Source organism: Tachyglossus aculeatus, chromosome 7, assembly GCF_015852505.1.
Source record: "Tachyglossus aculeatus isolate mTacAcu1 chromosome 7, mTacAcu1.pri, whole genome shotgun sequence".
In the NCBI taxonomy this organism is placed as follows: Eukaryota; Metazoa; Chordata; class Mammalia; order Monotremata; family Tachyglossidae; genus Tachyglossus; species Tachyglossus aculeatus.
This window is the reverse complement of record NC_052072.1, coordinates 58,471,701-58,487,928: the sequence shown is the minus strand read 5'-3', so window position 1 is coordinate 58,487,928 and position 16,228 is coordinate 58,471,701. Positions and strand designations below refer to the sequence as shown.

The following is a 16,228-nucleotide window of genomic DNA, read 5'->3' as shown; positions in this document are numbered from 1 at the left end:
ATCCTTGGAAATTACCAGGAAAGGATAATCTTTTTTCTAAAGCCACATTATTCTTTTAGCCATTAGAGTCCTGGTGTAGACAGTTTCCCTTTATTGCTCATCCGAACAAACACACAGGCTGCATACCTAAATGCTTACTCTAGTCCTAGCAAAGCAAATTCAGTCCCCTGTGGGAAATATTTTAACGCTCACCTAACCTTAGCAGCTTCACTCTAATTTACTTCACACCTCTCAAACATTCAGGAATCAAAGGATAGCAGAAAAGCTCTTAGCTTCCCAGTTCAAGAAGATGCTATTTTCACCTAGCATAGTTAAGAGTTTGCTTTAGCCACGTGACAGATACCAATGGAGCAATAGAGACTCCATTAGAGAAGCTCAGCAACAAGAACCAAAAGAGATGCTTGAAGCTTTTCCCATGTGCTGGGTGAACTGTCTCAGGAAGTTCCTCCGAAGTCACCAGACCGTTCACAAATTACCTCATAAAATGTAGAAGAATAAACCCATAAACCTGCCCCTGTCATCTTCTTGAAGTCCCTGTTCTAAGGCAGTCAACCCATTTCCGATTGCTGGGTGCCACGAAGACCTGCCTTCCGCTGTTTTAAAGAAACACTTTTAAGACAGGAAGAAGCCAAACCTGTGATATGTCCTAGCCATGGACTTTTGGAAAGGAATTGCTGGGTGCCACGAAGACCTGTCTTCCACTGTTCCTTTCCAAATGCCCATGGCTAGGACATAGCACAGGTTTGGCTTCTTCCTCTCTTTAAAGTGTTTCTTTCATCTATCTCATTTACCCTCCTTCAGCTCATTAGGGAAGAGCTGTTCGGGTAACCTGTTGCTTTGCATTCTCTTTCACAATCCAGCCCAGCAAGTGGGTACAGAAACAACATTGCTTGGTTGCTATTGGGCTGACTATGCTCCAGGACCTCATTGCCTTTTGATCTTTCTATGATAAATAATAGGCACTGGCGGAGCTGCTTTAGAAATCACTCAAATGATGTCCAGTGAAAGCTCATGGCCATTCCGGAGACCTTCAATTTTGTATGAAGCTTGGCACCATGTTGACCCCAGACTCTATCCATCAGTCTCCCAAAGGACACATTAGTCTTCTTAATTCCATTTCCTCTGCCTTTGTGTAGCCTTTCCCCATTGGACAGTGTGTTGCGTAGACAGAAGAATTCAGTGCCTGGATTACACTCAGCCACTGAGGCAGATCCTTGGCCAGGTATAGGATTTTCCAGGTACCAGTTTGTCTTTTTCAGGCTTAGTGATTCATCCTTAGAGATTTGCCGATTATGAAAAGTGGTTCACAATTATCAGATGTCTTGGGTGTATGTGGGCCTTTAGGAAACAGGAGCTCTTGTACTAAGGACTCTGGATGATGCCTCTGCCTGTCTGTGGAATTTCCCTCTGAGAATAATAATGGTACTCTGACACAAGCATCCAGCGTCCTGTTGGAAAGGATGTGAATCTAGACCGTAAGCTCCCCCTCTAGACTGTAAGTTCAGGTCTAACACCACTGTTATACTGTACTCTCCAAGGGCTTAGTTCAGTGCTCTGCACAGAGTAAGTGCTCAGCATAGTGAATACAGCACGAGCCTGGGAGTCAGAAGGTCATGGGTTCTAATCCGGGATCCGCCACCTGTCTGCTGTATGGCCTTGGGCAAGTCACTTAGATTCTCTGTGCCTCAGTTACCTCATCTGAAAAATGGGGATTGAGACTGTGAGCCCCATGTGGGACAGGGACTCACATTTACTGAGTGCTTACATGTGCAAAGAACTGTACTAAGCGCTTAAGCATTATATTATGTGCTTAACCAATCTGATTTGCTTGTATCCACCCCAGCACTTAGTATAATGCCTGGAAAATAGTAAGCACTTAATAACTACCACAATTATTATTATTAATAAATACCACTGAGTGACTGATTGATCAAAGACCCATCAGCCTGCATCAAGAATTTACTACAACAAGTCAATCTATCGCACCCCATCCTTGAGGAGAGGAAGATGGTCAGGGGAGAAAGACAGCTGGGAAATCAGAAAGCAGCAGCAGACAGCCAATCTCTCCCTGATTATCAAACCCCTCTTCCCCCAGATTTTCTTGAGCCTTCTTCTGGCCCACTTTCTCACTCCCCCGCTGTACCACACCTCTGTACTACCTCTTGACTGTCACTTCATCTTTTGGTGGAGCTCTTAGAGGAGTGGAATCATTTACCTAGGAGATATGCCACTCCAAATTTCATAACTGACTAAATAGAACCCAAAGATTATAAATGGCAGTAAAAGTGGCCTTGGAAAAGTTACACCCTCATGAGCTTTTCACCCAGTCTTTTGGGGTGACATGAAATCTTGCTCTAATTTGCTGAGTCCACTGGATTTCCCTGGTTGCTTATTGACATACCAAGAGGCTCTTATCTTCCTCTAGTTTGTTCCTGCCAGGATTTCGTAGTTGTTTAAACACAGCAGGGTCAAAGACAACCCACTCTCATAATCTGCCATTCCGTTACTCTTAGAATCCTGCCATACTCTTAACTTATACACAGTTTGCGCTGTTGCAAAACTTGAAGTCAACCAGGAGCAAAGGCCCCATGTCTGTCAGGGGCTTAAATCCTTTCCTTCCTGATTGCACTTGGGGCCTACTTCTAGGACATTTCAATTGAAATAATCACATCATCTTCTTCCCTGCAACAACACCCACTGTTGGGTAGGGACTGTCTCTATATGTTGCCAACTTGTACTTCCCAAGTGCTTAGTACAGTGCTCTGCACACAGTAAGCGCTCAATAAATATGTTTGGTTGATTGATTGATTTGCCTCCAAATCCCATACCACTGACAATTTGATCCTCTCCCCAACTTTAATAATTACGGTTTTTGTTAAGCACTTACACTGTACTAAATACAAAATAATCAGGTCAAACCCAATCCCTGTCCCACATGGGTCTCAGAGATTAAGGGGGAGGGAGGACAGGTATTTAATCCCCATTTTACAGATGAGGAAACTGAGGCACAGAGAAGTTTAAGAGACTTGCCCAGAGTACCCAGCAGGCAAGTGGCAGAAATAAGATTAGAACCCAGGTCCTCTGACTCCTAGGCCTGCGCTCTCTCAATTAGGCCATGAAAGCTATCCAGGAAGGGTAATGGCAAACTCACTTTTCTACAATGCTTCTTTCAAAAAGCCTTTCAATACTAATAACTTTGTGGTTCAGAACACTTAGCTACTTTCAAAACTGTTGCTTTAAGTGACTACTGGAAAAAAACAATGCTTTCTAGTAGTTACAAAGCTTTTTATATTCTATTGGTTGCAATTTATTTATGAAATAATTGTTCTTATGGTGAATCAAAAATGACTCTACAGCAGGTCTGCCCATCAAAATTATAACTACTTAGAAAGTAACACTGGTGATTCTATTAAGTTTAGGAACAGCATGGTCTAGTGGAAAATGCATAGGACAGAGTCAAGAGACTTGGGCTGTTTTCTGGTTTGAAATCACTTCGTAATATAGCTAATGCCTGGATTCCTATATTCTTCAGGAGTTGGTCCAGAAGAACTCTGAACGGAATTTTGCTGGCAATGGAGGGCAAGTTAGACAGACAAGTAAGTTATTTTGCTTTTCTTCTAATAGGATGCTGAACTTCTGTGGCATTTCCTCCATGCTCCATATGAGGAGGACCCCTGTAGAATAGATTCCCACTTTGCATATTTAGGCACAGGTTGCCATCAGGTCTTGGTACCCTCCATGACTGACTGAGGAAGAGACCTCTTCACAGTTAAGAGGCTCTGCCTTCATTGTGGCTGGCTTTCTCTACTTCAAAAAACCACCTCCTCAGGAAGAAGGCATGTTCAGAATGTTAATGAAAAGATCTTGCTAACTGCACAAGCTCCCTTCTGTCTGTCTGGGATCAGAGTGGTTCCATCTGTATTCTTCATGGCGCACATTAATGAAGTGTATAAAAGTCCTTAGTTTAAAGTCCTCAGATGGCCAAACAAATCCCTGGACCTCTTCAGCTTTGGCATCCAACCACTAGTCTCACTTATTTCTGTACTTGATCACGGGGATGAGACACAAGATGGAATGGATTTTTTTTTTCCAATTTGGAATTCCCTTCCTCCTCTGTAATCGACTACATTTTCCTTTTGGGGCTAATGCAGATTACTTGGAGTTAAGACAGATCACTGAAATGATGCCGCAAGAGGCAAATACATCATCATGACATGGGACAACCTGTAAATGCCAAGTGTCGAATGGACTCTAGATTGCGCATTGTACTTTCATCCACAGCCACACACCATTGTTCTTTCAACCACATCCACACACCTAAAGATTCACCACCATGAGTATTATCTTGCAATATGTAGTTGAAAAGCAAATCTATATATGGGTGTGTGTCTGTGTGTGGGTATTAGTAGGTACCTGGATAGGCCTGCAAAGGTTGACAATGCCATTCTCCAATGCCCCGACCGTAGCAGTAGCACTGATATTTAACATTGTGGACATGCTTCTCCCACGAGTCTCCGATCTGGTAAAACGTTTGGGTTTCTGAGTCTTGGCACTGATCTAATACACAGAAAGGCAAGGATAGAACATTTTGAAATGAATTTTAAGGCCAAAAAAATACTTATCTAAGTTTACTAGCACATGCAAACTTAAAACTACTCCCTTCCTCACACATGTTCTTTTGAAACGGTTTCTCCAAGACCAAATGATTTGCAGGTCATTGGAGTCATTGTTGAAAAAAGGAATCTGTACACTTTGGAAGACTTGTGAAGGGTAATAGTCCTAAAAACAACTTTATTTCTAAATGAAAATGTAAAGATTTAAATTTCAGTTGAATTCAATATATTTTGAGAAATGCAGGTTATGAATTTCAACACATTTACGGGATTTTTAAAATCCCATTTTAATAAAATGAGTTTTCCATTTGAAAATGAAAAGCCACCACTCCATTTTGGTGTCCCCATTAGCTCTAGAAGTAGAAAAATCCTGATGTGGGCAGAGTCTAACCACGTAGGTTCAGCTCTACTCTCTGGTTTAACAGTCTCAAGTCAAACAAACTGATCTTATCAGCGGGTCTGGGTTTGTTTTGTTAGTAAAAAAATCCAGAAGATTGCCCTTTCCAGGAACAAAGTATTAAGGCTTAGGTTAAATTTTGATGTGATATGAATGCATGTCCTCCAACACATGTCCTTCAAACCTCAGCCTTCTCTGTTTTTCACAAAACTAAAAGGGCAGCCGAAAGCAGTAGACTTTTCTGAAGAGAAGTGAGATTTATCAGCACATTTATGACTCCTTGTCACTCGTACAGGGAAATGGAACATGTAGGCGGAGGAAAGAACCTGGCACTCCATGTTCCCTCTACCTTTATAGTTCAACAGCAAATGGTTGATTCCGTTCAAACCGAGCTACAGGCCTGCATGCCAATCTGTTCATTCTCCTCAGGTTTAGGTTGCATGAATGGCTACGGTGCACTTCCTGCCACCTGGCCTTAAGACATCAACTTTCTCCCCCTTTATCTACTCTCCTCTCCGCCAACATTCCAGCTCACACTCTTCAGTCCTCCCAAGCTAACCGTTTCACTGTGTCTCGTTCTGGACTCTCCCATCTCAGATCCTTTGCTCACACTCACCCCCAAGTTCCAGATACTCCCTTCACTTCATCTCCAGCAGATTACAGTTCTCCCCATCTTCCAAAATTCTCCAGCAATCCCAGCTCTTCCAGGAGGATTTCCCCCTTTATATTTTTCCCCCCAGGTCATATCCTCCCAAATGTCACCCTCAGCTCTTCTTTACCCACAGCCACTCAAAGCACTTTATAAACTGATTTATGTACTGTATTAAATAAACTTTTAATTAGTCCTCTGTGCTTCTTTCCATTCAGTTTTTCCTCCTAACTGTAAATACTTTTGCATCTGCCTCCCTTCTTATTCTAGAAGCTCCTTGAGGGCAGGGAACAAGCCTTATTATATTTATTATACTCTCCCAAGCACTTAGTACAGTGCTCTATGCACAACAGGCACTCAAATTCTACTGATTGACTCATTCTGCTGAACAGTGGCAAACCTTGAAAACAGTTTCATACCCAAATGATTTATTTTTTAACATTTCCAATTCACAGTAACACAGGAATGGGAGGAGGGACCACTCTATCTGATTTCCCATACAGACCCTGTGGCCAAGGAAAATGGATAAGTTGATGCTTGAGATGAAACGTGAGCATGCCAGTAAGCCTGAGGATTTTGGATCTGTGTTTTCTGGCAGATGGTGTTTGCTTTATGATACAGTACTGGATTCTGCCATGCAGCACGCCCCTGCACACAGCCTTAAGGCATTAAAAAAATGTGCACGAATTCTGTGAATGTGTAGATACACTGTCAGTAGGTAATTTGGTGCAAGAACTGGAATGCAGCCATTATTATTTCCTAATCAAACCATAATTTGTAAATGCTGATTTAACAAATAACAATCTCTCTTTAAGAATGCAGATACTAGTGGATGACAATCATTCCAGAAATATTCCCCCACCAAATCAAGGGATCATAAATTTGTCCATTAATACCACTCCTTTCAGCCAGGCACTCTATATTATGATCCATTAGAATCCTCATTTGGGATGAGGATTTGATATTTATTTTACTCCTTTATGTTTTTATTTGTTTATTTGATGATATCGATTGAGCACTTACTGTGTTCAGAGCACTGTACTGAGCACTTGGGAGAGTACAATATAAAAGCATTGGTAAACACGTTTCCTGACCACAATGAGCTTACAGCCTAGAGAGGGGAAACGAACATTAATACAAATGAATAATTGACAGATACATGCCTAGCGCTGTGGGTCTGAGGGTGGGGTGAATATCAAGTGCTCAAAGCGAGCTTTCTTGCTTTTTTTCTCTCCTCCGTCAACAACCTCTGGAGACATGAGCTGGGACTGAACTTACCGATTGGATCACACTTCCATCTGCCACGTCCCTGGCCAAAACATGTGCAGTTCATCATGTGGCCTTCCTTGTGCCGTTTGTGGAAGGTGTCATTAACGTTGTGGGTGACATCATCCACAACGCACTGGTCTGTTCAGGAGAGAGTGGGACATACTGGTCAAAAGGTGTTTCGCTGAGGAAGTAAGGACATATTAATGCTCTCAGACATCCCCTCAGGTCATCAATGCCCACCATGGGAACTTTTGGTCCTCCCCATTAAAGGGAGATAGAGCATATTCTGCACTTTTATAATGCATGGTTCCTTTTCATGTAATACACAGTGTGGGAAGCAGCGTGGCTTAGTGGAATAAAAATGGACCTTGGAGTCAAAGGACCTGGGTTCTAATCCCAGCTCTACTCCTTGCCCGTTGTACGATGTTGGGCCAAATCATTGAATTTCTCTGTGCCTCAGTTTCCTTGTCTGTAAAAAAGGGGATGACATACCTATACTCTCTCCTACTTAAAAATTTGGACCCACATGATAATCCCATCTGGGGTTACCTTGTATCCACCCCAGCGCTTGGCCCATTATAAGTGCTTAACAAATTCACAGTTATAACTAATTAACAAAGGCATTTTCTATTTTTAAAAATAATTCACTTTCAGTCTACTTAATTTTCAACTCCGACTATGATGAGATGAAGCAGACAAAATATGGACTGAACAGCTCGTGAAGCACTTGATTCCCATGACCCCCTAACATAACACTACCTTGGCTTACCCAGTAGAGTTTTATTTGCTGATTAAAACTACCCACTTCTCTAAGACCTTTTTTAATACCAACATCCAGCCATATCTATTTTCAGTCACAGCAACTGTGCAGGTATTTCTCTACCACGCCAGCTTCCTTTTGGTCTTTTTGGTCTTTCCAAAAGCTGTTTAGTTTTTTCAGTCAGAAATTACCTTTAGGATGTTCACACGTCTGAGCTGTCCCTTTTGAAGTCATCCTGTTTTCTCTTCCTTGGCACTCACCCATTTAGAAATGCTGGACTAAGTTCCCTTAGTGTTTATGCCTACAGTGGCAATATATTTCCTGACCTGCCTTTGGCAGCATCCATAGTCTTATATGAAAGCCACAAAGCTCTGCACTCATTTATTTTGGTGGAAACTGGTAATAAATGTAGGTTTTGCTGTGCAGTCTCCAATTAATAGCTCTTTCCAAACTCTGAAGACAGTCAGATACAGCCTCACCCACATACATACCTCTGAGTTGGGAGTGTGCCACGCAAGTCCATTCCCCACGGCCGTTTCCCACACACGTGCACCTCATCATATGGCCCATGTCATGTTGCTTATCCCACTGATCACCAATGCGATACATGACTCCGTCGGTAGTACAGACCTCCTCGTGGGCTGTGAGAGCAAGAGACATGTTCAATGACTCAATCTGAGCAGACCAGATGTACTAAGGGGAAACTAATGCCCGCTGGGAATAGAAAGGACAGGGGCCTGGGAAATGATGCGAGTGACTCCAGGTGGCAGGCCAGCTGACCAAATTTGCCCTTTGCCAGCTTCAATCAATTAATAGTCTTTATTGGCATGTGATAGAGTGAAAAAGCTTTGGGAGTCATGACGCCAGCCCTCAATGAGTTTATAATCTAGTGAGGAAGACAAGCTCTATAATAAATTACAGGTAGAGAGAAGCAGTCAAGTTTAAAGATACATGCTTAAGTGCTTCTGGGGTGAGTACTCCAGTAGCCTAGTGTATATAGCACAGGCCTGGGAGTCAGAAGGATCTGGGTTCTAATCCACGCTCCACCACTTGCCCACTGTGAGACTTTGGGCAAGTCACTTCACTTCTCTTTGCCTCAGTACCCTCATCTGAAAATGGGGATTAAGACTGTGAGCCCTATGTGGGACAGGGACTGTGTCCAAAATGATTTACTTGTATCCACCCCAGTGCTAAGTGCCTGGCACACAATAGGTGTTTTACAAATGCCACAATTATTATTACTATTATTAAGTAGAGTGGGGAAATAGAGTGAGGAGTTGAGAGAGAATTCTGGGAGCTCAGCCCCTAAGGGCGAACTGGGCAGAAAGTTTGGGGCCTGAGACAGCAAGCACAGCCAGACTTCTTGACCAGCTCAAAACTCCTCTGCCAATTTGAAGGCTGCTGCCTAGATGGGGAGGGAGGAAGTGGTCATTGTAAGATCTCCCCTTCCTCTCTCCAGTCACCATGTAAACTGAGGCCTGAGACTTCAGGACAGCAGCAGCATGAGAGTAGAGCCAAGGTGAGTGGTACTTGGCTCATAGTAAGCACTGAACAAAAATACTACTACTTCTAATAATAATGATGATAACAATAATGAGGAGGAGGGAGAGATCCTCATAAATGTACTCTGGAATTAGGCTGCACTGAGATTTGTAATTTGAATAAAGGATAAACTTTGCATATCAGGAATTTATTCTCCCAAGTGCTTAGTACAGCGCTTTGCATATAGTAGGCACTCAATGAATACCACTGATTGATTTTCAAAGGGTCAAAAATCCTCTTGCTGGTAACCGCCCCAAAATGCACAAGATCCCGAGAGCCAGGCTTTGCTTTTCTGAGGGCCTTGGCCCAACCCAGTTAGTCTTTAATTTAAGATTTAGTCCTCTCAGCTTCTGCAGTGTCTGACAGCCCATCCAATAATGTGTCCATTACTGAATATTCCAACTACTTCATTGAGGGCCCTTGATCAAAGAGTCCAGAGGGTACATATAGGACAATGTGATATTCAGGACTTTTTACCAATTTTAGTATCATAAATAGGTCTTAATTTGCTATTAAACATGATTTACTGAATAATTAACGCTGTATGAAGGTTTATATTTTAAACATCTTGGCTTGTGGTCTCAAAAAGAATATTGGCCTGTTGGATTCAACAATATCCTGTATGAAGGTTTATATTTTAAACATCTTGGCTTGTGGTCTCAAAAAGAATATTGGCCTGTTCGATTCAACAATATCCTGCCTTCTTTTCTTGACATCAATTTCCAGAGAGATGATTTCATAATAATGTAAGAAAGGCCATTGCTGGGTCAGATACTTGGTAAGAATGGATCTATACCTATACCCTCCTTGAAAACTCAGAGACTAAGAAAGCTTTAACGTACCAGCCATTGGGCAGAAACCAAACTTTTGATCTTCATCATAGTTCAAGGTGGTGCCACACCACTTCATGTTGTCCCTCCTGCCCTCCGAAGTGCAGTCAGTGTAGTTGCGGTTGTTGTACAAGAAAGGAAAGTGGCACAGTGCTCCGTTGGAGTTGCCCCCACGCGTCTGAACCAGAACTGTTCCAAACAAGACAAGAACTGAGTGACTGAGGTGTTTGACCCCAAAGTAAACCCTTGGAGAATCTGTTTGAGGGAAGGACTCTCCTTCTAGCAGCTCATTTGCCAACAAGGGCCTTCTTCTGTCTAAAAGACCTCTAAAGCGGAAATATAAAGCAGACCTAGGGCAGTCACCTTTACTTTCACACTGGACTCGCTCCTTCAAGTCAAGGGATGTGAAAATAAGAGCTTCAAGCAAACCTTTCCCTTCTGAGAAAAGACATCATTGGAACCTTGCCTCTAGACCTTAAAAACTGTGTGAATTTGACACTGTCCTCTGACCTACTGCCTGTGAGTATGGCAGTCATCTTTAATAGATATGAGCCCAAAATATTCCAAAGGAACAAACTGGAATTTTTTTCATTTGGGAAGAGGTGAAAGAAGGGTGTTGTTCCTCAGAAATCCTGAGAAGGTAAAGTATCTTTAGTAATATTTCTTTTCCTTCTCTGCCTCAGCTCTGAGAGCCCTGGCCCCCAAGGGAGGTGTTCTTTCACAGAAAGTGGGCTAGCCCGTGGCATTTTCTTCCCAGTCCAAGGATCCACAGCTGAACTGGGATCGATGTGACTTCTAGACTGTAAGCCCGGTGTGGGCAGGGATTGTCTCTCTTTGCTGCTGAATTGTACTTTCCAAGTTCTTAGTACAGTGCTCTGAACATAGCAAGTGCCCCCCCAAAATGACTGACTGAATTAATGAACTGAAAAACATTTTTCCCCTAAAAGGGTCTCACGACACGAAGAGGAAAAGGCAGTTTGAACCAACATCCATTTGGATGAAGATGGACTACAGTCATTTCTGGACTGTGTCCAACCTGATCAACTTGTATCTACCCCAGTGGTTAGTACACTGTCTGGCACATAGTAAGCACTTAACAAAAGCCATAAGAAAAACAAATATTTCTCCTGAGAGACTTACCAGAGTGGTCTGTACAGAAAGAGTATTTCTGGTCCTGCTCATAGTTGGAGGTAGTACTGCACCACAGATGGCCATCCTGGCGTCCTTCCGTGGTGCAAGAATAGAAGGTTCTGCCGTTGTACTTGAATGGCAGGGCACAGGGCTCTCCGTTCGAATTGCCACCGAAAGTCTGGGTCACAGCTGGAGGCCAAAGAGTACAAATTTACAGTACAACACCAAACTCTGTGAGAAACAGTGTGGCCTCGTGAAAAGAGAAATTGTCTGGGAGTCAGAGGACCTGGGTTCTAATGCCAGCTCCGTCACTCGTCTTTTGTGTTACAATCAGACAACTCACTTAACTTCTCTGTACCTCAGTTACCTCATCTGTAAAACTGGGATTATAAAACTGTAAGCCCTATGTGGGACAGGGATGCGTCCAACCTGATTATCTTGTATTTATCCCAGCGCTTAGTACAGTGCCTGACACACAGTAAGCTTTTAACAAATACGCTTAAACTAAAAGACCACACCACACACATCCCAACATCCTCCCTTATGCGTTTTTAAAAGTACTGACTGGGTGTTTGGCTGAACACACAGATGAAGGACTGTAAAAGTATAAGTTAAGCATTTACTATGAGCCAAGGAATGTGTTAAGTGCTGCGATAGATGCACTGTAAACAGACTGTACATAGTCCCTATCCCACATGGGGCTCACAATCTAAGGTGGAGGGAGAACATGGTATTTTAGTCTCATTTCCTCTACAGATGAGGAAACTGAGGCACAGAGAAGTCAAGTGACTTACCAAGGCCCCACAGCAGGCAAGGGACAGAGCCAAGATTAGAAACCAGGACTGCTTTCTTTCTCTCATTCTCAACATTATTGGCGGAGTACCACTGTTGGAAGAGCACTATTCTACATACTAGGTAGTACACAGAAGAATTATATGGTATGAAATGTTTGCCTTTGAGAGTTTACGTCAGTGGACACACAGACATAAATTGATAGATATGCAATAGTCAAGAGAATGACAGGAGATATAAATAATGTATCCAAGTGCTAAATAAATGAATACAAAATATAAGCTCCTTGAAGTTAGGGACCACGTCTATTAATTCTTTTGTACTCTCTCAGCATTTAGTTACAGTGCCCTGCATTCAGAAGGGGCTCAAGATATACTACTCACACAAACTCCTCACCAAGCCTTTAAAGAACTCATTCACCTTGCCCCCTTCTACCTTACCTCGCTGCTTTCACACACTTCACTTCTGTAATGCCAATCTACTCACAGTACCTCGACCTCATCTGTTTCACCACCAATTTCTCACCCTCATCCTGCCTCTGGCCTGGAATGCCCTGCCTCTACATATCTGACAGACAGTGACTCTCCCCCTGTGCAAAACCTTATGGAAAGCTCATCTCCTCCAAGAGGCCTTCCCTGACTAAGCCCTCATTTCCTCTTCTCCCACTCCCTTGTACATCACCCTTGCATTTGGGTTTGCACTCTTTATTCACCCCTCCCTCAGTCCCACAACACTTATGTGAATATCCATAACTTAATGTCTTCCTCTTCCTCTCGAATGTAAGCTCGTTGTGGGCAGGGAACCTGTCCACCAACTCTGTTATATTATCCCCTCCCAAGCGATTAGTACAGTGCTCTGCACACCATGAGTGCTCAATAAATACCACTGATTGATTGTTTATTGACTGATAAAGAACCCAAAGTGCTTAGAGAAGCAGCATGGCTCAGTGAAAAGAGCACCAGCTTTGGAGTCAGTGGTCATGGGTTCAAATCCCGGCTCTGTCAATTGTCAGCTGTGTGACCTTGGGCAAGTCACTTAACTTCTTTGTGCCTCAGTTACCTCATCTGTAAAATGGGGATTGACTGTGAGCCCCCCGTAGGACAACCTGATCATCTTGTATCCCCCCAGCGCTTAGAACAGTGCTTTGCACATAGTAAGTGCTTAACAAATGCCATCATTATTATTATTATTATCAAGAGAGATGAGCATTTGGCAAGATTGGGAATCTGGGGATTAATCCTGGAGGAGGAAGTTTTTTAGAAGGAGATGAAATTGGCTTGGCAAAGATGCAGGGAGGCTAGGAGGTAGTGGGTATTTCCAGGCAGAGGGAAAGGAGGTGAGTGATGGGTCAGAAGCAAAAAAGAAAAGGCACTGCTATGGATGACTCAGAGAGTTGCTGGGAGGACCCAAAAACCCAAACTGGGCTGGAGAGGGAATGCCATGGGGTCATGGGTGAAAGTCTGAAAGACAATTGTAGTTATTGACAGCTTACTGTGTGCAGATCACTGTAGTAAGTGCTTGGGGGAGTACAATATATCAATATAAGACACACTCCCTGCTCACAATGAACTTACAGTCTAGAGAAGGAGACAGACATTGATATACATAAATGAATTACAGATATGTACATAAGTACTGCGGGGCTGGGAGGGAAGATGAATAAAGGGAGCAAGTCAGGGCTATGCAGAGGGAGTGGGAGAAGAGGAAAGGAGGGCTTAGTCAGGGAAGACCTCTTGGAAGAGATGTGCCTTCAATAAGGCTTTGCAGCGAGGGGGAGAGTAATTGTCTTTTGGGTATTCCAAGTCAGAGGAAGGACGTGGGCTAGAGGTCGGCGACGAGATCGAGGTACAGTGAATAGGTTCGCATTAGAGGAGCAAAGCATGAGGGTTGGGTTGTAGTAGGAGTGTAGTGAGAGCAGGCATGCCTACCTGTCTCCTGGCAGCTGACTCCGTTGCCCAGGCAAGTACACAGCATCTGCTTGCTTCCCTGAGTCTTCAGCCACTGCATCCCGATGGAGTAGAGCACCCCGTTGTCAGTGGCACAGTGACCGTAAGGAGGAGGCTGTGGCTGCGGCTGGTAGAGCGCCGTGTGGACCTCCGAGATGGCGTGGGAGCCAGAACCTGGCATGAGGACACAAAATGCCAAGAGTGAGAAAGGGGAGCACCTGCTCGACGGAGAACTCCTCCCAAGTTCCTTTCGTTCATTCACATTGTATTTATTGAGCGCTTACTGTGTGCAAAATACTGTACTAAGTGAATGAGGGAGTACGATATAATAAACTGACACATTCTCTGTCCACAAAGAGCTTACAGTCTAGAGAGGGAGACAACCATTAATATAAATATAAACAAATAGGTTATGGATAAGTACCTAAGTGCTGTGGGGCTGGGAGTGGGGATTCATGTATTCATTCGTATCATATTTATTGAGCACTTACTGTGTGCAAAGCACTGTACTAAGAGGTTGGGAGAGTACAATACAACAACAGACACATTCCCTGCCCACAAAGAGCACCCATGAAGGGAACAAGTAAGGGTGATGCAGAGCAAGGTGGGAGAAAAGAATAGGAGGGCTTAGTCAGGGAATGACTCTTGGAGAAGATGTGCCTTCAATAAGGCTTTGAACGGGGGGAGAGTCATTGTCCGTCGGATTTGAGGAGGGAAGGCGTTCCAGGCTAGAGGCAGGACGTGGGTAGTTGTACCTCTTCATAATTCCAAGGAAGCCTAGGCCAGCCTGACTTTTCCTGTGGCAAGAAGCAAGGAGGGTCAAGAACCGACTCCTTTCAGTTCTCTCTCATTGGTACAGGACAAGGGAGTTCTCTAAACAAAATGGACCCTTTGAAAGCCAACTTGGGTTTGGAAGCCTTGGGAGTCTGGATGGTTCAGCATTCTCTGTGCAATTGTTCTGAATACCAGGAGAGAAGTAATCAAATATTTATTTATATTAATGATGTCTGTCTCCCCCTCTCATTGTGGGCAGAGAATGTATCTACCAACTCTTTTGTTTTAATGATATTTGTTAAGCGCTTACTCGGTGCCAGCTGCCATACTAAGCGCTGGGGCAGACACAAACTAATCGAGTTGTACGCATTCCCGGTCACACATGGAGCGCAGTGTTAATCCCCATTTTACAGATGAGGTAACTGTGGCACAGAGAAGTTAAGTGACTTGCCCAAGTTTACACAGCATGTAAGTGGCAGAGCCGGAATTAGAACCCAGGTCTTTCTGACTCCCAGGCTCTATCGCCTAGGCGAAGCTGCTCCTGTTGTTTACTTCATGCTGTGCTCTACACACAGTAAGTGTTCAATAAATACCACTGATTGATTTAAATAAAACCCCGCAACTCAATAGTAAATAGGATAGAGGGTTTGCCACTTGTCTGCTGTGTGACCCTGGGCACGTCACTTTACTTCTTTGTGCCTCAGTTACCTCGTCTGTAAAATGGGGATTAAGACTGCGAGTCCCATGTGGGACAGGGACTGTGTCCAACCTGTTTACCTTGTATCTACCCCAGCGATTAGAGCAGTGCTTGGTACATAGTAAGGGCTTAACAAATATCAAAATTATTATTAGTTATTATTACTATAGGGCTCGATCCACTTCTAAGGAAACAGCTATCCACCTCATTTGTTGGCAGGGCCAATAGAGCTAAGGATTGGTTATCATTTTCTGAGTTCCCTTTGGAAGAAACCTAATGAGAAGAGAAGCCAAAAATAGTAGTAGGAAGTGCTCTGACATACAACTGGCGCCTGAAAATGGCATGTGCTTCTTATGGACAGGGAACATGTCTACCGACTCTGTTGTATTGTACTCTCCCAGGCACTTTGTACAGTGCTACGCACAATGCAAGCACTCAACCAACAGGATTGGGTTGACCTTTAGTCCGAAACACAGCGAGTCAGAATAATGTTATAAATGGGGGATTGGTTCCCAAACCAAGGTCGCAAATCACACTATCACCCAAATTACTCAGAACCATGAAGTCAACCTAGAGATGAATAAGGCAGCTGCACTGATGTATTTACATCAGCAGGCAGCGCGGCTCAGTGGAAAGTGCCCAGGCTTGGGAGTCAGAGATCATGGGTTCGCATCCCGGCTCTGCCACTTGTCAGCTGTGTGACTTTGGGCAAGTCACTCAATCTCTTGGTACCTCAGTTACCTCATCTATAAAATGGGGATGAAGACTGTGAGACCCATGTGGGACAACCCGATTACTTTGTATCAACCCCAGTGCTTAGAACAGTGC

General features: G+C 43.6%; 1 protein-coding gene across 7 annotated transcripts in view; it reads right to left on the bottom strand.

Annotated features, from left to right (window-relative positions):
* The window catches only part of FN1 (fibronectin 1), an 87,508-nt gene that overhangs the window by 57,552 nt on the left and 13,728 nt on the right, over positions 1-16,228 (bottom strand). For all 7 annotated transcript variants that reach the window (XM_038749084.1, XM_038749085.1, XM_038749086.1 and 4 more), the window contains exons 7-12: positions 13,912-14,103; positions 11,201-11,380; positions 10,073-10,249; positions 8,180-8,329; positions 6,938-7,066; positions 4,414-4,557 (exon numbers count right to left, since the gene is read on the bottom strand). In XM_038749084.1, coding sequence (XP_038605012.1) covers positions 4,414-4,557; positions 6,938-7,066; positions 8,180-8,329; positions 10,073-10,249; positions 11,201-11,380; positions 13,912-14,103 — 972 coding nt within the window. The remainder of the gene's footprint in view (positions 1-4,413; positions 4,558-6,937; positions 7,067-8,179; positions 8,330-10,072; positions 10,250-11,200; positions 11,381-13,911; positions 14,104-16,228) is intronic.